Below are 25,606 nucleotides of genomic sequence, written 5' to 3'. Positions count from 1 at the left end.
TTGATTATGAGCTAACTCTTAGCCTATACTCAAGATTTGAATGCTTAGATTTATGCCAAGTCTTAATGTTTTGTGACTATACAATTGTCAGAAAACATGCAAAATTGCATGCTCTTGGCCCATTTTCCCTCAAAGTGCAAAAATATTAAAATTTACTTTCATTGCCAGTTAGAACTAACTTAAGGATTAGGATTTAACTATGTTTCATGTAAAACAAGACAATATTTACATATTCCAAATTAGAAGTGTATTTTCTGGAATAGGGAGTAATGTACACCTTGTCATACACCAAGGGGTCACTGGTCTAAAAGCCAGGGGGGGACTTGAATTACATTTTGACAGGTGTGTGCTGCTAGAACTCTCAAACCCCTACATGTTTAGGGATTTTTTTACCTAAAAGCAGCTGATTTGACAGTTTTATACTATTTTTTCAAATCAGGCCCCATGTTTAGCGATTTTTTCTCAAATCGGGACCCATGTTTAGGATTTTCTTGCAAAAAAAGCGACCCTTTAGAGTGGCACATCCCCGTATACCTTATACTTAAGTACCCCCCACCGGGTCTAAAAGTGTCTGTCAAGATGTACCATATGTAACAAGTACTTACGATGCATCAAAAGTAGCCTTTTCTTTCTTCAACTGTTTCGTAAGTATCTCAATTTCCCCCAATGCAAACTGTAGCTTGTCACTCACATCTGCTAACTTGGCTTGAGTTTCTATATGAGCTAATTTTTCGTCCTGTAAGGAATAACATCAGTCAAATTTAATCAATCAATCAATCAATCAATCAATCAATCAATCAATCAATCAAAATTGTGTAAAAAAAATTGAGGGCATCATCCTCAGTCAATGTTACAATATTGCTTCAATTAGTCTTTAAGAAAAAACCTTCTGCCATAAAATGTTGTGAAATTAGCTCTGTATACATACAGTCAGGTTTACTGATACAGTCAGGTTTACTGAGATGTCATAGGGAAGTGTCAGACAAAATACTCAATTTTACGGGTCCGGTCACTTTAGTTTTATGAGAAAATGTTCGGCCTGGGAAGCTTGTATTGGGTTCCGGGAACTTATTTAGAGGAATTGATAGAATCAATACGGTATGTACTACGTCACGAGACGCAGTTACTATACTTTGTCAATAACCTGCATGTATTTAAAATTTATTTCCTACGATTGGTTCAGGGGTAGCGTTAACCCCCGATTGGGGGGTGAATGACCCCCTAAATTAAAAAAATATTAAATTTTCACCCTCTATATTGGGAATATGTGTAAGCTCGGGGGTGAACGCTGACCCTCTACTTTTGGACTTTACTCCACCCCTGACTACACTGCCAAATATTTTACACCACCCGAGATTAAATTTTCACCCCATGTATTTGGATTTTCTGCAAGCTCGGGAGTGAAAAACACGGGAAAACGATCCCCTATGGATGGGTTTAAACATATCGTGTATATTCATGAGGTTATGAAATACCGTAGTTATACATGTAGTGTTGGTGTAAGAAATTACAGTATTTCATTACGGTAGGCTAGCTCACATCACACACTATAGGTGGCGCTATTCGTCCATAGGGAAGTGGAATGTGCATGTGCGGTCCAAAAATGGCTTTACTGTGGGGCTCAATGGAGAAAATCACTAAAAATTAATTTTGACAACCAAAACCTAAGTGATGTTGACTTATGTTGGTATACTGGCATGATACTGGATTCATAAACTATTACATAGTGCAATCCATGTTCCACCAAGTCGACGCTCGATTTAGCTCAAAAGCAATTTGTGTGTAAATCAAGACCATCCAAAACAGCTTTCTTACAGTAAAGAATAGGAGGTCATCTGGGGTCACATACAGTATATTGTACATGTGCCTGCTGTCACAATTTCATACACAAAATTTTGGGCAATTTGATGACACTATTTTTGTCTGTAACTTCAAAAGTATATGCACTAGAAACATGATTGACCCCTTATTGTTTAGGTAATTTAATTCTCTTTCAAATGAAAGAACTTTCAGCTAAAAATATTGATAATTTTATGAACATCCCTAATTACGGTTTACAATTTATTATTTTGCCATACTATACCTCCAGTTGTTTAGCCAAGACTTCATATTGACATCTGCTCACCATAGTCTCTTGGTCAACCAGGCTCTAAACAACAACAAAGTATACAGAATGAGTGTGTGAGTGAGAGAATGAATCAGTAAGTAGTTTTAGGCAATAACGTCTATCTGCCAGTGTGCAAAAAAAGAAAAAAAAAATCAGGTCATGAAATCTGGTCATCCGCCAAAATTTTTGGTCATCCGTATATAATTTAGAATTTGAATTCTTTTAAAGTTAAATTAGAATTAGCATGTATTAAAAACACTTTTTTTTCAACCATGAATGATCCTAGCAATTAGCTCTAGGTCAAGTAACACTCCAAAAGCGAAAATATTTTTTTTTTTATAAAGTATGGGCATCCGACAAATAACCTGCAGTGAATTTCTGGTCCGCCAGCAAATCTGGGCTTCAGGATGCCCACTTAATTTAGGCCCCACGACAGGGTATTAATTCCGATTTCGGAGTCCGATATTGGAGTTATCGGAATTGCAATATTTATTTGGAACAATCCGCAGTTAGTTGAAATTAGTCGGAACAATTTGGAGTTATCAAAATTAATCGGAACAATCCGGAGTTATCGAAATTAGTCGGAACAATCCGGAGTTACCGGAATTAGTCGGAACAATCCGGAGTTACCGGAATTAGTCGGAACAATCCGGAGGAATTAGTCGGAACAATCCGGAGTTACCAGAATTAGTCGGAACAATCCGGAGTTATCAGACTATGTCGGAACAATCCGTAGTTATCGGAATTAGTCGGAATAATCCGGAATTTGTCGGATTAATTTGGAGTTATCGGAACAATCCGGACTTAATGGAGTTAGTCGGAACAATGCGGAGTTCGAGGAATTAGTTGGAACAACCCGGAGTTATCAGAATTAGTCGGAACAAGATAGAGTTATCGGAATAGTTTGGAACAATTTGGATTGAATTGTAGAAATTAGCCAAAACAATATGTAGGCCTAGTTGGAATTAGCCAAAACAAATCCAGATTTTTGGATTTAGAACAATAAAAATTAGAAGGAAACTTTTCTCTATCCCATTTTTTATATGGCATGAAAATTTCCAACATAAAATCTTTCCTTAAAAAGGCAATTCGATCTCATTATTATGTTATCTATAGGCCTATTACAAGCTAGTTGCTATATGTAGTGACCAGAATTCCATTCCAGGGTCTGTGCTGTGGCATATATGGCTGACCTAATGATGAAACTCCCAATGGGGGTAGACGTGTGCCTCAGAACAGTAGTAGAGACTTCAGCTTCATGATCTACATTTTAAACCACACAGAGCACCGACCCTTTTTTGAGCTTTGGGGTTTAGTTTGTGCTGGTTGAGGATAAGCTTTGGCATAACAGGATCTTCACTTCAGACTTCAATGTAGATAGGCCTCAAATAATAAAAGCCTAGGGTTCATGTGGTCTCATACTCAGATTTGCAACTGACTAGGCCCCACTGTATCACAAACGCTGCAGTGTATAACAGCTTCTTACCATGCAGCTCCATGCTTATTGCTTCTCCATTATCCATTTTAAATAAAATTATTCTTCTTTCCCCTTTATAACTCATTGTTTACACAATATTCAATGATTAGATAGCTTATGGACTTTTAAAAACACTATTAAAGACTGTTAATATAATAACTAGTGCACCTTTAATGGCAGTGTACACACACATTCCATTATCATGTTACCATGTTAACCTCTGGCCCCTAGCTCGCCCTATTTGATCTTTTGTAGTTAAAAGTGGGAAATTTGAACTGGCTGTGTACTTGCTAGTATTTACATGTTAGCCATACTACACAGCATAAACATTATTTACACATGCACTGTAAAATTATTTTACAGTGCATACTAAAATTTATAATAAATTATCTGATGAAGTAAATACAAAATCCTGGTACAAAATCTATATAAAGAACATGGTATGGTGGTTATAATTATTTGATTTTGAAATACACTGCTTCTGGCTTTGCTTAAAAATATATGTTTAGAGCCCAAAAAACAAGTTTATACTGTTTGACACGCAAAAGTACTAGTAGTATAGTGATGAAATTCCTAAGTGTTGTTGTTGTTCCTGATTTTCCTGTCATTGTTTTTGGACATGCTATATATAGTATACAGCTATGACAATGGTGACATTTACGCATAATAGAAGTTAATTTGTTCGCAGATGGATTGTACCATGGAAGAAAGACACCCAAAGACGTTAAAAAAAAGAAACTGCCAAAAGTGGCCCAATTAACTTGTTTTCTGGATTTAAAGTTAATTGAGAATAGTGTTTGAGTCTGAACTAGTAATGAAATCAAGGAAAATTTTTCTGTTATCCAAGATGTTACTGATTCCACTGTATATAACATTGTTGTCTTGATCTCTTTTATTTTTTGGTTAAAAAGCGAAATTGAAATTGTAGGCCTTTTATATGCATGGGGATTGCAGGGAGGTATAAGGATAATTTACTGGGTTGGCAATTTAATCTATTTTTTGCCCTCAAATTAGGGAAAATAATTTACTGGGTGGGCAGCAATAATTAATGGCATCATGCAGGTGTTTGGATTTTTGGAAATGTAGACCTGGTTTTGTGTGAAAGTTGGCTTTGATGTAAAAAGTGGACTTTACCCCCCCCCACCCTATGCATCTTATAGGCCTATATATATATAGATATTTAACATATTCATGTTACAAAAATTATATATCGTATCGTATTCACTTTGGACATTTAAAATCTTACACTAATTATCACTCACCATTACTCATATAGAGAAAAGTTATATAGATGGGAAGGGTAATGTTTTTATCGGTATTTTACAGTGAAATAATGTTTTGCCTTTTACTCTGTAACTTCTTTGTCACAGACAAATATCACTCATATGATAAATATAATTTTGCCTGTTTTGGATGAATGGCATTTTCTAAAATGTATTGAAATTATTTGATAAGAATATGAAAATGTGTTAATATAAAAAAAAAACTATTTCTAAAATGTATACATAAATTATTGCAAAACCAAGTATTTGTCCAGGTATTTACTACTAATTTCAATATTTGCAAGTATTTCCCAGTATCAGAGATGCTGCCTTTCCTTCTCATGTCTGAATTCCTTCTTTTATTAAGTCAAAATGTCCGTATTTTTAATTATCTTTAGCTCATTTTTTGAGACTTTTTATCCAAATTTACACATTGTTACAAGCTATTCCTATAGCATGCACTCTCAGAAAAAAGGTGCTACTTAGAACCTTTTGTCCTGTATGTAGAACCCTAAGCAGTAATAAGGTTCTAAAAAGAACCTTAAAACTAGGTACTAAAATCCATTGGGTGTCAATTGGGTTCTTTCAACTTCTTTGTAGAACCAAAAAAGGTTCTGTAGCCAAGAAAAGGGTTCTTTGTAGAACCTTAAGCTTGAAGAACCCTTAAGGGATCTTAAAGAAAGAACCCTCAAAGGGTTCTTAGTAGAACAGAAAAAAAAGTTTTTTTATCCAAGAAAATTATTTTTTAGTAGGCCTACCAAAAAGGGTTAACACTACGTTTTACTTTTCTTAACTTTGTGACGAGTCCCTGAATGAATGAATTATTTAGAATATCCCCAGGCCTATTTAAATCTTTAAGGTTCTTTATAGAACCTATTTAAATCTTTAAGGTTCTTTATAGAACGTTTTAAGGTTCTTTTTAGAACCTTATTACTGCTTAGGGTTCTACATACAGGACAAAAAGGTTCTAAGTAGCACCTGTTTTTTTCTGAGAGTGTGTGTAAATAATTTTTTGTTATGTTGAATCTTTGTTTTCCATATACCATGTATACATTTCCTAAAAGCTCTTTTGTTACTTTTGACGAGATGGTGCCGGTGGTAATACTAATTCAAAAACTGCTCAATATAAGTAGTTATAAGTGACCCTTCCTGCATTCTTATAAATACTGTAATTAAAACATTAAAAAAATATGAAGCACCGGTATTGAGGATGAAAGGCTTTTTTAAAATACTTATTCAATTGAATATGTCGGTCAGCAGACAACAGTGTGAGACAAGAAATACGGTCGTATTATTGCCCAATACGCACTGTATACAATATGGAATGTCATAACTTCATGCATCTTGATCTACATACTATATACATGTAGTAGATATAAATAGCGTTTGAATTACGCGGCCCTGTGGTGAACCTGGCTAGGGGTCAAAGGCTAATAGCATTTTCAGAGCTAGTGTAACCATATACCATATGGTAACATGTGTAAATACTGGGGTATATTATAAATGAAATGTAAATTTCCCATTTCATGTGATGAAAGAAATAACATTTGAAAATATAACATGTATGCCTATATCCCTACAAAAAATATTGGGCAAAAGAACATCTGTAAGTATATTGCACTGTGTTTTTCTAATATTGGGAGTTTTACTATTGATGATAAATCAAATGGCACAGACAATCTGAAGAAAATAATATTATACTAGACTTGAATTAGTACTGTTTTGTATTCATGAATTTCATATAGGTCTTACTTAGTTATGTGTAGGTCAAGAGTAAATAATATATGTTGTTGCTCTTCTGGGCCAATTTTTTAACTTGTTGTTGACCACCATTTTTCAACTGCCTCTCATCAAATGATCCCGGAATTGATCCCTTCAATCAATTAATTTCGCGTCCACTCCTCAATTTCTGGGATCAGTCCATATTTTTTCCCTCTATTATCATATTTAATTTTAAGGTTAGGCCTAATGTTGATAAACAAGTTAAATTTTCACCATGAATCACTTGCAAGTATTTTTGTAGAACTTTAAAAGAGTCTAACCCTTGGCCTTCATAATCTTAAATATAAAAATAAGGGACTCATCATTTTCCTGTTAGATACTGAAAACTGCTAGCACTGTCAATATCACATGGAAACTGCAGTATTTTTTTAGCAAAAAAATAAATAAATGTTGGGACATGAAACAAATTGTCAAATTATGTAGCCTCACCAAACACAGCCCCCCCCAATTTCTGATAATCCAAAAAGTACTTTTCTTCAAATATTTCCTCCTAAAACTTTCCATGGCTTTTTGAAAAAAAATCCAAATTTAAATCAACTTTTATATTTTGACCTCATTGTCCCCACTCCGACGGAAAGACCTAGCTCATTTTGATAAAATGTTTCCGTGACTCTCACACCCCCTCCTAAACCTGTCAAATCCTTCCATTTGTTCACCATGTATCCCAATGTGTTATTTTAAAAGGCTTATTTCTAGCTCTATGATTACATTCTTGTTAAACTTCTCCTCCTACCCCTCATACGTGTGTTGCTTATTTTCGAGTTTCGAGTATTGAGTGAAAATTTTCGAGTATCGAGTATGATTTTCGAGTGTCGAGTGAGGATTTTTGAGTGTCGAGTGAGGATTTTCGAGCGTCGAGTGAGGATTTTCGAGCGTCGAGTGAGGATTTTCGAGTGTCGAGTGAAGATTTTCGAGATACCGCATTTAGTGCAAATAATAAATACTACAATGTTGGAAATTGACATAGAACCTATCGGATTCAAAATGTACACACAGATTATGAATGAAAATACGACGAAGACATTTCTAAATCAAAACCTCCATAACATGATAACCTAGTCTGGATTCAAATACGTTAATGATTTTCATATTTAGGCTATAGCCTGATCATATAACACTCTTTCAAATTATGTGAATAAAGACCTGTCCTAATGTCCTCAATATGTATATTATTCTGTTGGCTCATATTTAAATTAGAATAACATTGTCTGTTGTTTGTGAAGGCATTTTAATTTAATTTAATATTTTTGGACATCTTTAGTATAACAAATCAGAGCAAATAGTGCCAAAAATGTAAATTTAGAGCATTTGTATGAAACTCGAAAATGGCACAATTTCGAGTCTTGTCACTCGAAAAATGATCAAAATCGAGTCTTGTCACTCGAAAATGATCAAAATCGAGTCTTGTCACTCGAAAAATGATCAAAATCGAGTCATGTCACTTTCGAAAATGAAAAATTTCGAGTTTGCTCCAAAATTGATTTGTTGCCATAAATTGACTTAAATACCACATATTTTTTTATTTAAGGCTCATAGGCATTTTCTGGATATTAGTAAATGCTCAGCATGTTCTATACAGTCATAGTAGGGCAAAGTACACTGATCAAAATATCTTTTGTTTGAAGTAAATCAGACATAATTATGGTTTTCTTAATTTCCGTATGCATTCCATTAATCACCCAGGGCGCTTATCAACATCATTTTTGGTGAGTGCTTATTTTGGACATTGTTTACATAATTGCAAATGTAAACAATAGTCCAAATTATTGATTTTAAGTGTATATACATGGTTCCATGTTTGATGTATAGTTGGTTCCTGCACATAATGATAGGGGATCATGTGTAATAAAGTCACTTGGTGGGCACTTATAGGGACATGTACAGTAAATGTAACGAATACTGTATATCAATTAAATTTCAAATTCAATTTCCTCATTTATTATCTGATTGTTTTGACAAATAATCAATAATATGCTTAAAAAGACATATTTATCACTGTACTTTGCCCTACTCAATTAATCTCTTAAAACATGCTTTAAGAGCAATTCCTCCTTAAATACTGCATTTAGTGCAAATACTAAATACTACAATGTTGAAAACTGACAGAGAACCTGGATGCAAGTCTGGGATAAAAAAATAAACACCGATTTTATATTTCAGTACACAATGTTTCACGCAATGGTGAATGAATGAAAACACAACAAAGATCTTTCTAAATCAAAACTCCATAACCTAGTCTGGATATTTGAATGATTTTCATATCTATAGCTCGACACTCGAAAATCCTCACTCGACACTCGAAAATCCTCACTCGACATTCGAAAATCCTCACTCGACACTCGAAATTCCTTACTCGACACTCGAAAATCCTCACTCGACACTCGAAAATTCACTCGACACTCGACACTCGACACTCGAAATTATCACTCGACACTCGGAAAATTATCACTCGATACTCGAAAATTATCACTCGATAGTCGAAAATTATCACTCAAAACTCGAAAATTATCACTTGAAACTCGAAAATTATCACTTGAAACTCAAAAATTATCACTTGAAACTCGAAACTCGAAAATAAGCAACACACCCCTCATACAGCTCTCCAACCACCACCCTATGCAGATGCACCCATGTCAATGCATATGGGCTTATCCCCAAAGTATTCTTGGGCGGAGTCATCTTCCACAGCATGGGCACATTATCATTTTTACTGTAGTGGGGTACTGGGGTGATTTATGTTTGTATGTCTGTGCAAGTGCCTGTTCATATATTGGTGAGGATGATCAAATCCACAGCCTATTCCCCACATCAAAATGTAGATTTTTGTTTGCATCAGTAGAAAAATTATTATCATTGACCCTATGAATGCTATGTGAAAGTGAAGACCTGAGCGCAAGTAGACTGTAAGTACAAAAATGATATATCGATCAATATTATAGACATTTACTTGGTTGATATACAAAATGATTCTTCTTGCATATACCCATGTACCTGAGAAGTATCAATGTAAAGCAGTATTCAGACTTTTTATTGTACGTACAATATTGTATGCAACATATCTACGTTGTTTAATCTATTGCCATTCTATTTCCAGTAATGTTTAAGTTCTAACGATTGTTTGATGACGTAAAATCGATAATATATTTCTACTAGATATTACATGTAACATATTATCGAATTTAAGGCAGCAATCAATCGTTAGAACTTAAACATTACTGGAAATAGAATGGCAATAGATTAAATAACGAGATATGTTGCATACAATATTATACGCACAATACTCGGAGTCTGTGGAGCGCTTCATGGCTTTTTTTTTTTGCGGTTTCCAAATTAGCTTATTTAAAAAGTTTAAACAATCATATCTCAAGTTTAACTTTTCTTATTTCTAACCAACTTGAAATTGCTTACCGAGAGGAAGCTTTCTTCCAGTATTCTCTTGGACGTCTTCAGCCCCAATATCTCAAGATGCCAATAGGCCTATGAATTAAAGATGTGTTGTTTGAATTGGAATGTGCATGATGAGTGATTCTTAACGTTCTGTTAAAAATTGCTTGCTCCTCCCTTTCATTATACCAAAAAAAAATCCTTACTGCCCTTTTTAACATGCTGAAAATTTTTTGCCACGCCCCTGCCAAAAAATCGTTGCCCTTTGTTTACACATGTTAGATTTTGGGGAACCCCAATTTAAAACCTGAAATTATCATGTGATGTGAATGCATCAAAAAGAACATTTTGCATATTTGAGCATTTCATGATATGTTTTACACGGCTTTTTAGGGTGCCAAATATCTGTGCAAAAAATCGCTCGCCTCCCCTTTTAGCCTGCCACTTTTCACCATTCTATGGGTATACATAATTATTGAACCACCCCTAAATGCAAGTGCACTGTGCACATTATTTTGGGCATAAAAGGTGAAAACCGCACGTCTGTGAAGAAATCGTACCATCCTGTAAATTAAAGGTGGGTAACCTGATTGACAATCTCATCCCCCACTTTAGGCCAATGAAAGTCAATTCCGAGTTTATCGTCACTTTTTTTTTCCAGGTTGGTGAGGTGACTTTTTCATTTTTCATTATTTCATCAGATTTCATTATTGACCTAAAATGCATGTTGATTTAAAGCCAAACTCATACATGTGATTTATAAACATGTTTTTTATACGGGTAAGGACTAGAAAAGTTAGAAAAGAGCCTGGTTTTGCTTCCAAGTTATGAATATATGTTTTACAAACAAAAATGTATTTTTTCAATTGCTAAAACTGGTGAAAACACTGATACTTTGAAAATAATGAATTATTTTGGCATTTTGAAAATTTGACGCTGGTGTTTTGGTTTCCAAAAAGTGACGCTGGCGGGGGACGATAAACTCGAATCGACTTTCACGCTACTTACCTCATCAAAATGCTGATTTTGGTATCAGATCTAGATGAAAGCTCATATTTTCTCATAAACTTATTGGAATTTGGCGTTCCAAATTGGTATATTTCCGAAGAAATCGTCAAAAAACTGCAGAATTAGTCTCAAATATGGTATACCACATTTGAGACTAATTAGGCAGTTTTTGATGATATCTTCGGAAATACACTGAGTTGGAACTTCTAACTTTAATATGTTTATGTGGAAAATAGGGCCTTTCACTTGAAATCAATATATTACATGATCATGATGATTATCATTTAAAATAAAAACACTGTAGACTACCAATATCACGCTGTATAAATGTCAGTAATTCCATTAGGAATTAGTCACATTTACAAAAAACATTTACATGTTCCTTTTGCATGAGTGCTTGGAAGGTATGACATTTTATTTTATACATAAGTTTTTGATTAGAATTTTTATATATTTAAATATAGGCCTATCAGGTCACCTTCCTTTAATTGTCAGGTCAATCAGGAGATATTGGTCAAATCAATACTTTGATGTAAACACATAGCAAACATGACAAACTTTATTGTGGAAGACCTAAATATTTCCATCAAAATGACGCGTTTGAATAACCCCCCCCCCCCCCATTTTCCTCGCCAATTCATCTGTGAACATTTGATGAGTGCATAAAAACCTGTATGGTATTTTGAGGGCAGTGAATGTGACACACGACCAGCACACGACTGGGCTATATAAATACTATCAATATTTCCCAATGGGACATTTACTCTAGGTCAAGACACTGGCTTGATTTTTATATTCCACAACTGACTAAACTGAACTCATTGACTGACTCATTGACTGGAAAGTAATTGTAGTATAGATTTGAAAATAGCTATGAAGTTAAGAAATGTAAATCAGTGTAAACATTGACTATATAGACAACATGCTCCTACTTTTCAAATTGATAAATATGATATTTACAAACGCTATATTACAAAAATACTAAACACCGAGCTGAAATTTAAAAAGGACATTTCAATTAAAATTGATGCAATTTTGGATTCACTACAGCTATATTTGACACCAAGGAAATACCAATAAGACAGCGTTCAAACTTTGACTTACATTTGGCGGACAAAAAAAAAAAAAAAAATGGGGTGAAAACAATAATTCTTGATTGTTTGTATGTTTCCAAAGATAAAATAGCATCTAGTTTCAGATTTTGGCACTTAAACCTCCCTATTTTTGTAAATATTTTTGAGGGAAAAAATCAATTTTTTGTCCGATTTTTGGCGAAAATTGCCGCTTTTAGGTTGACAAAATTTTGACTTGCTAATTTCCTGTGAGTGTATGAACATGAACACTATCAAATAGTGCCTAATTTTTTTATGCTAATTGGGTAACAACGGTACAATTTTAAAAGCATTGAATGGGATCCATATATTTCTATATTTTCGTAGCAGGAGTATAGAAACTCAAAGGTTCAGGTGACAATTGATTTGGAAAAAAGTATGATATTCGCCTCATTTTCTATTTGAAAAGGCCATATCTCCACAATGGTATGAGCTATAGGGATGTTTTAAGTGTCATTTTGCTCAGTATATTTTTCAATAGCTAAATGGTGATATAACATTTAAGTAAGCTAGATTTACAGAAAAGAAAATAACTTGCAGTATGCTACCCCAACCCTAAGAATTGTGAGGGCATAAAAAAATTAATGGATTGTTGCTACCAAAACTTGCAGTTCACTAGACCTTCCTTTAAAATCATTACAACCACTTGACCTTAGAGTAGTCTATACTGTGTATGTATAGGCCTAGTGGTAATGGAAATGTAGCTGTGTAGCAATATACTAAAATTTCACATTACAATACATTAAACACAATATTGAACACAATTCAATAAACAGACACATTATGGAGGAAAATGCTGGAAGGTGTATGGCAGCTCTTCCGTTGATATTATAAGTTACCAAACAATGAAATTTGAAACCTAAATAAAAATGCAAGACAACAACCAATTTGAGACAATGATGATGCTCAATGAGGACAAATTAACTGAGTTTTACATTCAATAACCATAACTTAACATGAGACAATGGTGCTCAATCAGGACAAATTAATTCTATTTTCAATACATATTACAAGTGAATCATTCCCCTTGCTCGTGTCAGATTATGTCAAATAATGCGTCTGCTGGCCCCATGGATAACACTGTTCTGTTTGTGCGTGCACAACCTATAGATAAGAAGTTTTATGGGGCAGAAAAGATCTATTTGCTATAGTAATTTTATATTAGCCTGACACCTCTTGCATATTGAGATAGGTAGGATATAATGTGATCAGTTGGGCACAAGGATCCTCTCAGTAATAAGTGCTATCCCTTCATGCATTGCAGTGGATCTAAAAAAACTGAAAATAACTAATAAGAGCGCTCAGATATTGGGGCATGTGGATAGCTTCTGAAAATTTATTTACAGCATTGAGCTTCTGTATTAAGGTGGCTGTGTACTCTCAGACATGCATGGAGTAAAAGTGCTATAACTTTGTAATTATTCACATAAGACATATAAAAGTATACATTTTTTTATAAAGGCAGGACATCAATGAATATCAAAATAAATACAGATTTGGTGTAAAAAAAAAGGTACATCATAACAAAAAAACACTCTTCCCAAACATTTTTGTTTTGTTTTTTCTTAATCTTGGGGCACAGTATTCCAAAAACTGTTTTTTTAGTTTTTTGATATTGTCCTTATTTTTTCTAAGTAAACATTATCCACTTGAAGTATGCATGTCTATTATAATGCTGCAATTTAATCTTTGTAAAGAAAATCTGATGTTGAAACAAAACGAGTTTATATGTTTCCTCATTCCTTTCTCAACAACACAATCATATGTTCATCACGTCTTGTTTGTACTCTATGATATTGAAACTGAAGAGATTATTCATCATTCCTCCTAAATTGATCAAGTAAAAATCCCATTGAAATGTTTGTGAAATGGGCAAAGCAGTGCACATTGCGAATATAATTATAGAATCATGACCATGCCCATATGTAGCCCAGCTTGCTTGCGTAATGTTCCCAGCAAACACAAAAACGTTTTAAAAACGTTTTAAAATGAGTTATATTTTGGCTTTTGGTTTAGGTAAAAACGTTTTAATAACATTAAAATGTCGGGTTATATAAAGGTCATGATAACGTTTTAAAACGTTTTGTATGAAAACACACTGCAACAATATTTTTAAATGTTTTCAAAAAATGTTATTGTAAACTATTTTTGCAAACATTTTTGCCAAATGTTGTGTCAATACTTAAATAACATTATGTTAAAATATTTGAACCCAGCAAACACAGAAATGTTCTTAAAATTTTTTTTTCAAAACCTTTTGATAACATTTAAATGTCGGGTTATATAAAGGTCATGAAAACGTTTTTAAAACGTTATTGAAAATGTTTTGGGCAAACATTTTTCGCAAAATATTTTTTAAACCCCAAAATAACATTCTGTTTAGAATGTTTTGTATCAAGTTCTCAAGAATGTTTTTGGAATGTTATTAAAACGTTTTTATACCCTTTATATAACCCGACATTTAAATGTTTTCTGTAAAACATTTTGTTTGCTGAGCAGTAGATTATCAAAAATGTTTTTTAATGTTATGAAAACGTTTTATACTCTTAATATACCCTTTATATAACCCGACATTTAAACGCTTTTCTGACAACCTTTTATAACCTTTTTGCGAATGATGTCGAAAACGTTTTGTGTTTGCTGGGTTATGCCTTATTTGGCAGGTTAATTCGCTGTTCCCATCAACAATGTAATCCATTCTCCTCTGTCTTCAGCTGTTCACTTTAACCATAGACCCTGCTTTAACTCCACAAGCGACGGTCTGTCCTTCATCAGGCATTTCCATTTTTGCGTGTTCTTTGTTTCTTAATTCCTTCCCTCCTTCCGCTATTCCATCTATTCCAGTCCAATTCTTCTTTCTGATTGTATATAAATCTTATATGTCTTCTGTCTTTCCAAAGTACTGTTTTCTCCACACTCATATTTCGTAAGCTTCCAGTTTCATCACATGTATCCTCTTTCTGCAGTGTCCATGTCTCAGCTCCATGTCAGGCCACACTCCAAACTACTGACTTACTACAACTCGTATCTGTTTATGTCCTTCTTGTAAGCTTTGGAAAGCAGAGTTTTCTTTTGTTTGTCATGCCAGTCTTTGCTCTAGGCTTCGAGCTCTAGTACGACTCTTCCCATGCTGAGTTTATTGCTTTTTCTGCTGTCCATTTATGGTGATGCTTAAAATTTGGCCCACATCATGTCTCCACTACTTTGAACTTCTTTACATGAATTTTCATGTCATATTCTTTCAATCTTCCATTCAAGCCTTCCATCAATCTTTGTAGACCTGTACCATACTTGCTTGGCCATCTACAAATCGCTCATCATCCAATAACTCTCCTCCAAAACTACACACTCTTGTGTTCTCCCCATCCTATTTACTCTACATTATCATCTATCATCAATTAATAATATAATGCAGAAGAGATCCGGTACAGTCCTGGGTTATAGTAGACACCCTTGACACACTCCTCTCCCGTCTACTTGGGTTTGAAACTCCTCTGCCACTTGTCCCATGTATTGTTAGGTTATTTAAAATATTCAGCCACTTCAGTCAAACATGGCCGACTCCAATCCCCTTCAGAATGTCAGACAATGGCTTACAGCTTCAGTTCACCCTGTCTAAGACTGCATGTCTAACTATTTGCTAACACAGGGTAGAAAAATAAAAACATGCTGAAGTATCAATCTCATTCATCTCATTCATGCCCTTTTCCATACAGGAATGATATTTAACAAAGGCACCATTAATTAAGATAAATCTTCAATTTAAAATTGGTCACTGACGGACAAAATAAGTGTCACAGACGGACATTTTAATTTCAGGGGGTCTATTTTAAAGATGACTAATCTCTTGATGCTCAATCTTTGCAAAGAAATCATTAAGTGGTTGAACATATGTAAAGCAAAAGATGCATTCAGTTCACTTTCATTGATACTTTATTCACTACTGAAAATGGTGCTTGGTGTCAGGAATATTGGTCCCCAGCCATTTTGAGACACATTCAGGGGGGTCTATTTTAAAGATGTACAATCTCTTGATGCTCAATCTTTGCAAAGCTACTAACACTAACTTTAGTTAAACATATATATAAAGCAACAGATGCATTTCGTTCACTTTCATTGTTGCTTGATTCACTACTGAAAATGATACGTTAATCTATTGAGGACTGTGAATTACCTTCAATATTGGTACACAGTCATTTTGGGGCAATTTTAGGGGGTCTATTTTAAAGATGAACAATTATTTGATGCTCAAATTTAAACACACATGGTTAACACAAATATAGTAAAACCAAGTTAGAGTTCTTTTGATGTTTTATTTGTAAGCTGTCGAAATATAGGCCATTGTACTAAAATTTGTGATGAAATGTCCGTCCGTGACAAAAAATTCTGTCCGTCCGTGACAAAATGGACATTTGTTGTCATAACTAAGAAAAAGTTTGGAGTTGCAAGATAATTTTTCTATGGCAATGTGCAGTTACTGGAGCTGCTTCAACTAAGGGATAAAAAAATAACAATTTTAAAAGTTGCTACTCTGGTTAGCATTTGTGTCCGTCCGTGACACCCAAAAGTGTCCGTCCGTGACAAAATTTGTCACATTCTCCTGCAAAAGATGAAGCGTGTTTCCAATATCTGTGTATCAGGTAATCAAACCATGTATCTTGGCTATTATTTGTCCTGGAAAGTATTGGTAAGTATTGATAGTTTAGATAGAAATGACAAAAGAGTACTAAAAAGTAGGGGAACCTATTTCTATCTCGTCCGTCCGTGACGCAAACATTTCTTTTGTTCTATTTTAGTAACCATGGTAACAAATCATACCTGCCAATTTTTTAAAATTTTCAATAGGGCTAATGATACTCTTCATCATAAAACATAAAACAATGAAGTAAATGTCAGCAGTTGTTTTTACCAGGCTGCTTTTCTATCAATTTTGAAAATGTCTGTGCTCATGGGTATTATAAATGCATTAATCATGACAGGTTTTTGGAAAATATCAATATCGGACAAAACACTCGGAAAGTGTTTTATGTTTGAGTGGTTGGGTGTACCTTAATTTTTGTTGGTGTCCCCGTATGTGTGCAATGAATGTGTGCGTATGTTAATGTTGGGTGTGAGGGGGCGGCGGGTGTATCGCACATGTGTACTGTTTGTATATGTTGTGGTGTGTGAGGTTGGGGTATGTGAGTTTGTTGATGGAGTGTCGTAAGTTGATGGGTTGTGCAGGGTAGGGGTACGATATCCCATTGAATTAGACCTATCAATGCATTATTTAAGTGTAACCGTAACCCGTAACCTCCTTGGGGGAATAATACAGAACATGAAATGCTTTATGCATGGCTGGGTGTGTCATTTTGGGTGCCCAGATGTTTTGTGTACAGGGTTGTGCGCGTGCACCCCTATATGACATGTCAGCTTGAATTTTTAATCACAATAAACATACAGAGATAATTGATAAAAAAGTGTGCCATTTTTCAGAAATAAAAGATACTTTAAATGATGTTTGTGTGTGTGGAGTGGGTGTTGGGTTGTCAACTTGTCTGTTGGGGTGACGGGTGGGATGGGATGTAGGGGTGTGTGTGTGTGTGGGGGGTGAGGTGCGACGGTGTTGGGGTGACAAGTGGGGAGGTGAGTGTTTTGGGCCCATGTCCCTGGGTATGTTTAGGGGTGCATGATGTCCCTGTGATGGTTTGTTTAAATTGCCTAAACTCATTGGGATTCAAAATTTTGAATTAGGCCTATATGGACTTATTTGGAATATTTGGGAATTAACATGAACTTTTAGGGACTTACGGGATATATTAGGAGTTCAATTGGAATTAGTTTGAATAATACGGACTTACAGGGATTTACCAGACTTATTTGGAGTTACTCAGAATTAGAGGGATACTTGGGAATTAAATGGACTTATATGGACTTACTAGACTTATTAGGAGTTATTTGGAATTAGTTCGGAATAATATGGACTTATAAGGACTTAACGGACTTATTTGGAGTTACTCGGAATTACAGGAATATTTGGGAATAATATGGACTTATAGGGACTTACCGGACTTATTCGGAATTAGTTGGGAATAATATGGACTTACAGGGAACATTTAGGAATTACTGGAATAATGGGAATTACACCCTGTCATGGGGCCTTAATTTGCACACTGACGTCTGCTAACCAAGCTTTCTTGGTCAACCAGACTCTAAATAATGAGAACAACAAAATATATAGTTTGTACCGTGTAAAATGAACTTTCATGCTTATTGCCGGGGATGCCATGGAAAAGTATACAAAAAGTCCCAAAATTTCAGAATTTGGGAGCGTAGCGAGCAAAAAATTCTGTTTTTTTACGCTTTTTTGGACAAAAAAGGTTCAAATTTTGGGGAAAAGTCCACTTTTCACAAAATTGCCCCTCCCCCTTGGAAAAAGGTCCACTTTTCCAAATGAAATCCTGCGTACGGGCCTGATGCCATGGCCGAACCACTTTTTGAGAAATTTGTTAAGTTTTTCTTTGTATCTTTATTTCAATATGGGCATAGATTTGTAATTTGGCCGCCCCATATTTGTGATGGACGCCCCACATTTTTCGACCTAAGCCTAAAGGTCCGTTCATACTACTAGTACCGCATTTGCGATGCGTTGCTTTGCTTTGCGATGCCGATATATCGATTACTTTTTGCCGCAACTCAACGTAGCTTTATTGCGATATCGCAATGCAGTAGTTTGCAGTTCGATGCAGTGCGGCAACGCACTGCATCGCAAAGCAACGCATCGCAAATGCGGTGGTAGTATGAACGGACCTTAAAAAGTCCTGCCAATTACAAGCTGATCAAAGTACTATACATGTAACTACATGCAGCCTTTTGCAAAGGCCAAAGATTCTTTGCAGTTCCGTACGTATATACGCTCGTCGCTCACGTTTACAAATTCATGCATGCATCACCACGCAAGATTGATGAATTAGGTGCTGATGTGTTGATGACGTGAACCTGACTTCATGTTTGATGTTTATGCCATAAACTGGCCAAAATAAAAACTGCGAAGGAATTTTGCAAAAGATAGAACAAGCGGCTAGGGGATGCAGGGGTAACCTTGTCAATCAAATACTTCATCTATTGTGTCCAATACTTAATCCAATAAGTGATCGATGTACAGTATGGATAACTGATCAAGATCGTAGAATTAAGCCATGGCTATGGCGGCATGCTTTAATACTTTACGATTCAGCCAGGTACCTGGATTCAGCAACAAGATGTCATAAGACTTAATTTATTTTTTATGATTAGGCCTACGATTAAAAAAAAACCTAGAAAAAAACAATAATACAGGGTGAGTCAAAAAAAGTGCAATAGAGCAAAGAATCGACATTTGTGTAAGAACCACATTGAACTTTCCAATTATTGAAAGTTTCTATAAATGCCACACTCAATAGTCACCTGTTGTGAAAAAATAAAGTCAGTCACATATACCGTTTAATTTTTATGAGTCCTTTTGCTACGATACCCAATTTCATTATTTGTCCACGAGGTACCATGTATTTTGAATGAGAGCACACAATGCACGATAAAGACACCAGCTCTGAAACTGACTTTACCTTGATAAGGTTGATTTTTGCGTTTCAATTTCTTTTTTCTGTTCAAAAACAAACTTTCTAACATTACTTATAAGTCTTTCAATTAAAGAAATTGTAAACATTTTTTTATCATAGGCCTAGGCCTAATTAAATATATCAATTTGTAACATTAGGCCTAATAATATCCTTTTTTAAAGTTTTATTCCATGCAGATTTATCATGTGTACGCGTTAAACTTGGGTCAACTTTGCACAGTGGTCCTCTGCCATGCAGATCGATCTATTTTGGTGCCTCGGGGATAATTGCCTATCGATTGGAATGATCATGGATCTACGTATTGGTGATGTCATCGGCTTAACTTTAGGTGGACAATAGTATCACCATTGATTGACAAGGTTACCCCTGCGTCCCCTAGCCGCTTGTAAGATAGAGAGTATACGTTGAACAACTGAATACAAGCACAACGTGTGGACCAATATATTTTTGTAAACATTTTAGGCCTATAACAAAATGTATATATCGTACAAATTGTACAACTATAATTTCTACCCTATGACCCATAAAAGTTACCTGTTATCAAAGTGTCTGCAAAAAACTGGTCATCGCAAGTATCTTTGATGCTGAAAACTAAGGATATTCACGCAGGGACAGGCCAAAAACCTTACCTCGATCGTAAAATCCAGCCAATGCATGTCATAAATAATTCATTATTCCATTGTGTATGTCAGTGATTCTGTCCATGTATTGTTATAGCACCTGCGATCTCGCGCGAGAGCAGTTGTCAAGCTGAATTTATACTCGATCGCTGGATCACCACCGTGAATTCGCCTCTCGAAAACCTCTACGAGGTTGTTAAGCATCGAGCATGCTGACTGGCTTAGCAATTATCAAAGTAGTTTTGTAAACCAATCAGGTTTAGACGTACTTTACTGGCGAGTCACATTAATTAATACCGTAAAAGGCCGTCGCGTTCATTGATTGGCTTACGATTCCAAAGAATGGCTTTGCAACCAATCGCAATACGGGTTATATGACGCCCGGCGGAAATTTTGCACACGTCCATGATGACGTCATGCCCACTGCCACGAGGCTGGCTTTTCTGCGAAAGCGAGCGAGTGGTATAAAGTCAGTTTCACACCTGTGATTTACATGTAATGAAGCACATCATAAAATCTCTGAGCACATCCACAGCACATTTGACAGATAACAAACAACCGTTTCTAAGTCTTCAGAGTGGAAGAAACTTACTTGATTTACCGTTTATATACTGACAAACTTAAAATTAAATTCCATGGTCGAGTGTCGTTTTTTTCTAAATTTAATGTCACTCCAACAACATCTAGGTATCCTAGGTGAATTCAAATTTGCCATCAAATTGCATCGTTTTATATATCAAATTAAAGCCCTTGAGTAAACTAAGCCAAAACTGAAAACCTTTTTTTCATAGCACTTTCCGTAGCAAAGTTACATCTTGTCAAAGATTGACTTTCATCAAAAAGATTCAGCTAGCAAAATTCCCCAAAACGGCATTTCGGGGGTGTTTCTAGATCTTAGTCTCATGGCGATGGCAGCTTTTTTTAATGGAACTGCTATCAAAATACCTCTAAAATTCCATGTGCGACTTGATTATCACCATAAAAAATCATATATTTGGGTCAAGTGAAGTATAGAAAACATATTTATGTAGGTTTCCTTCACCCACCTATTCTCGAAAAAAAAATTCAAATTTCTATGTAAATATGCATTGTGTTGGGGCCCCGGACCCGGTCTCGGCGAATTCGCTGACTAGTAAATGTGTTAACTAAGGTTTGCCTAGGTTACCTACAACATCGCTATGTAGCCTCCTTCACAGCCGGTTTCCGTTGTTCATAACAAACCGTGATCCGTGAGCCACATGCAGTTTGGGCCCGAGACTAGAGATAGCCCGGACGTTGGACCGACAGAATACAAAATAACAAATGAATACTACATGTAGTACTAGTAGATAGAGAGTACGATTTGAAATTTTTAAGCTTACCTCTTCTTTCCATGCTTCAAAAGCCTGCCGCTGAGCTAGAAGCAGATCTTGCAATTGCTTATGCACCAGTATATCTGTTCTTTGCATTGACTCATCCATCAGTGTAGTTTCTGAGCAAAGTATAACGATTTCATGTGCACGGAGTACTATCCGGTATAAGCTTACCAGTTTCGCCGGCACTCGTTTGTTTAATACCAGCCTTGTGTGGTAGTAAACCGGTATGTCATACGATTGACTACAAGGTTGACATCCTGATGATCAAATGTATAGGGTGTTCAAAATCTGCGCAAATTTATTTTTAATCCCTTTTGTTTCCCTCCGGGCCAGTGGCGCGGCGGCACCAGGAATTTTTTTTTTTCGGGAGGTGGGCCGTGGGGCAAATTATTTTGATTATATTCTTACTTTTTTCTATTACATTTGACACCACTCGGAGGTCATACTAGCTTCTTGGGATTTCGTAAAGGACCCAAACACACCACTCCACGCCATACATAAATTCTCCCAGTCACATTTCCCCAATATGAAATTTTTAAAAAGTAAAATTTTAATTTTAATTCTTTTAAAGTTTGGCAGAGGCGGGGTTCGAACTCACGGCTCACCGCTTTGGCTAGTATCACGTATACCATACGTCCAGCGCCTTAGACCGCTCGACCACGAAGAACTTGATAGTGTCATCGTGAAAATTTATACCTATAATATTAATAAATCGCAACTTCATTACTGCATCATATTTTGGAATTTTATCTGCTTAAAACATTAATGTGTATTATAATAAAGCTACCATTATTTATATTGTTGAATTCTCAAGCGCATAGAGACAATTAATTATTAATTATTAATACGAGGGTCCTATGAATAGGCCTACATACACCATATCAAAACGTTTTAGCTATGAGAGACCCATTTCAAACTGCGACTTATTACTTCTTTCCAACACTGCTTATAGGGATCACAAGGTCAAACGCGATCTCTGTGTGTAGTTCAATGCAGTCTCAGATTACCATCTTTAACCTTTGGTGAAACCTCAACATAGCAATCGGCTCACTGCACGGACTGTGCACGGACTGTGTACAGACCAATATACCTAGTTCAAACAGAGGTGATTTGGGGTTTTTGCTTGCACCAATTTTTTTCAGATTTTTCGCTGTATGCGATCCGGCGAGTGAGATACTTGACAAATCAAATTCTTTCTTAGATGATAAGCTTGGAAACATCCCAAGCTTCAATTGGATACCTCGACCAGGTAGGCCTATACAATGGTCCCATGTTGTTGTAACGCTTTGAGATGACTGGTCAAAATACGTAGAAAAGCTGATAAACGCGGATCTCAGGCAGAGAACGAAGCATTTTTAATACATAGGTGGAGGTGAATAAAAATTATTGGCGAGTAAACAATATCATCTACATTATTTCCGATGCGATCATAAATTGCAGGACATTCTCATGTTTATTTTGGTGTAACGACTGTGACATATGACTAATAATTTCAAAGTTGTGATTTTAGTAATACAAATGTTTTGAAAAAAGTCTGATTTTTGTTGATGTCAGTGGACGGTTGTTAATGGAATGAAATAAGAAAATGAGGAGGTATGTGAGATTGCATTTATGGCCAATTGGACGTGGCAAATGGACGCGCGTCCGTTTTGAAACAGACGCCAAAAATGTCCAAATGGACGTGAGAAATGATCAAATGGACGCAATGTCACTACTCGTGTCCATTTCCAAAACGGACGCGAGAAGAGGACAAACAGACGCGGATTGAGAACTCAAACTATAACACTGCTGTCACTGGCATTGCACAGCACTGCACCGTACTATCGTAACATCAAGTTCACCGTCATATTTTAGTATTAGAAAATTAGTATATGCCTATTGTAAGAAAAAGTAACATTGTAAATTTTAATTTGTTTATTTCTTCTCATTCTTCTTGTTATTTATGTATTTATTATATAGGCCTATTGCTTAATTATTTATAGGTTGTTTATTTATTATCAATTATTTATTATCATTTAGGGCCTACTTAAAGTGTTAGTACTTTTTTGTGGAAACTATTTATCTGTTCATTGTATATTGATAGTAGGTTATAATAATAATAAAATAATGATAAAAGATAATAGCTTAAAATAGAAGGTGAGGATTGCGTAGGAAATGATATCAAAGCAATATTTTTGTATTGTCCACTTTATAATAAGGTGATTAGCGCAATGCCAGGTTATACAATAGGAACAATGGCCGAATAATGGTTAGGATATTGAATTCGTTGGTACTGATCAGTATGCTATAAATAATCAATGGTATTATAGGCCTAGAATACTACATGAACATTACACCTCTAAAGACCTCATTTTGTCGTGTTTTCACACAAACGGCACATTTTTGCTCCCAAGATCTTGTGGAAAAAGTCTGTAATAACAAATGAAACCAAAAGCCGCAAGTTTTAGAATAACCAGAAAGAACTAATTTGCTTGGTCTTCCCTTCTCGAAAAGTCCCACTTTTTAGCATCTGCCACCGAAAGACCCTATTTTTCGCGCGACCCCCCGAAAGACCCCATGTTGTATATAAAGTTGCTACCGCACATGCACGTGACTTTATTATTGGAGTGACCCCACCACCACCAGTTTGAACCATTTGATTGCTGACAGAGTGTACACTTGGCATGTGGTTCAGTTCATGGCCCCTAAGACCGGGTTTTTCGCACGACCACATATAACTGAGTCCTCTAAATTAATTTTCTAGATTATAATTTTCTAAAAGGAAGACAAGACTAACTCAATTTCGTTTTGTTCAAATTTTAATGAGCATAATTTGTCAGTCGAATACTATAAGCATGATTAGTATACATGGTCGCATGTCATAAGTTGGGTATGCAAAAAGGGTGGAGGGATTACACTTTTCTGAAACTTGTGATACAAATTTGGTAAAATTATGTTGAATTTTCAATTTTGGCAATACTTGATGACCATGCATGATGACGGTGAGGTGACTATAGGCCTACCTTATATGCAAGTTGTATGCAAAGTAGCTAATTTTCTATTGTTCTGCACGTGCAAAACATTGCAGACTCCACAGTTAAAAACCTCAAACTGTTCTCTACCTCATGACAGCGGAATTGGTATTCGGAATAGAGAACCTTTTTTCATATTCGGAGTAGAGAACACGGTGACTTGTTTCGGAATAGAGAACCCATATTTGAACTCGGAATAGAGAACCTTTTTTCATTTATTCGGAATAGAGCACCTTTCTATTTTCGGAATAGAGAACCTGTTTGTGTTTTGGGAATTTTCGGAATAGAGAACCTTTGTAATAGAGAACCGTTTTTTCGGAATAGCGAACCTTTAATTACATTCGGAATAGCAAATGGTAAAATTACACGTTCGGAAAAGCGAACCTTCGGAATAGCGAACCTTCGGAATGGCGGACCTTCGGAATAGCGAGAGGACCCCGATTTACAGGCACATGCACTATTATGGAATTGCGCTTGGACAGTATTTTTGTAGGCCACTAGAGCACATCAGACATATCGAATTGCATTCTGAATACGAAGAATGTCCTTCTGATATCAAATAATTTTTGATTTTTGAAATTCGCGATATAATACAGCTTTTATGACAAATTATTAAAATTTTGATTAATAACAGTCCTCGAAGTAAACTTTATAAATTACTTTAAGTGTATATGTAGCTGGGAGGAAAAGTCGATGATCAATTGAACATTTTGACCTTTCGTATTGAAGATATACATTTTTCCCCAAAAGACCTATTTTTTTTTGGGGGGGTGTTTTTTAGAGGAAAATCCATATTTTCAATACGCAAGGTCAAAAGTTTCAATTGGTCGTCGGTTGCTCATCCCAGCTACATACACTTTAAGTATAAATCATCAGATTTATAAAGTTTA

General features: G+C 35.5%; 1 protein-coding gene across 1 annotated transcript in view; it reads right to left on the bottom strand.

Moving 5' to 3' along the window:
• Positions 1 to 21,968, bottom strand: part of LOC140163037 (spermatogenesis-associated protein 24-like) — a 28,806-nt gene extending 6,838 nt beyond the window's left edge. The window contains exons 1-3 of the mRNA XM_072186378.1: positions 21,712 to 21,968; positions 2,084 to 2,149; positions 606 to 736 (exon numbers count right to left, since the gene is read on the bottom strand). Of these exons, the coding sequence (XP_072042479.1) occupies positions 606 to 736; positions 2,084 to 2,149; positions 21,712 to 21,810 (296 nt within the window). The 5' untranslated portion in view covers positions 21,811 to 21,968. The remainder of the gene's footprint in view (positions 1 to 605; positions 737 to 2,083; positions 2,150 to 21,711) is intronic.
• Positions 21,969 to 25,606: the final 3,638 nt, after the last annotated feature.

This window comes from Amphiura filiformis, chromosome 10, assembly GCF_039555335.1.
Source record: "Amphiura filiformis chromosome 10, Afil_fr2py, whole genome shotgun sequence".
NCBI lineage: Eukaryota > Metazoa > Echinodermata > Ophiuroidea > Amphilepidida > Amphiuridae > Amphiura > Amphiura filiformis.
Note: the sequence above shows the minus strand (reverse complement) of the source record. Positions and strands in the feature narration are given on the sequence as shown.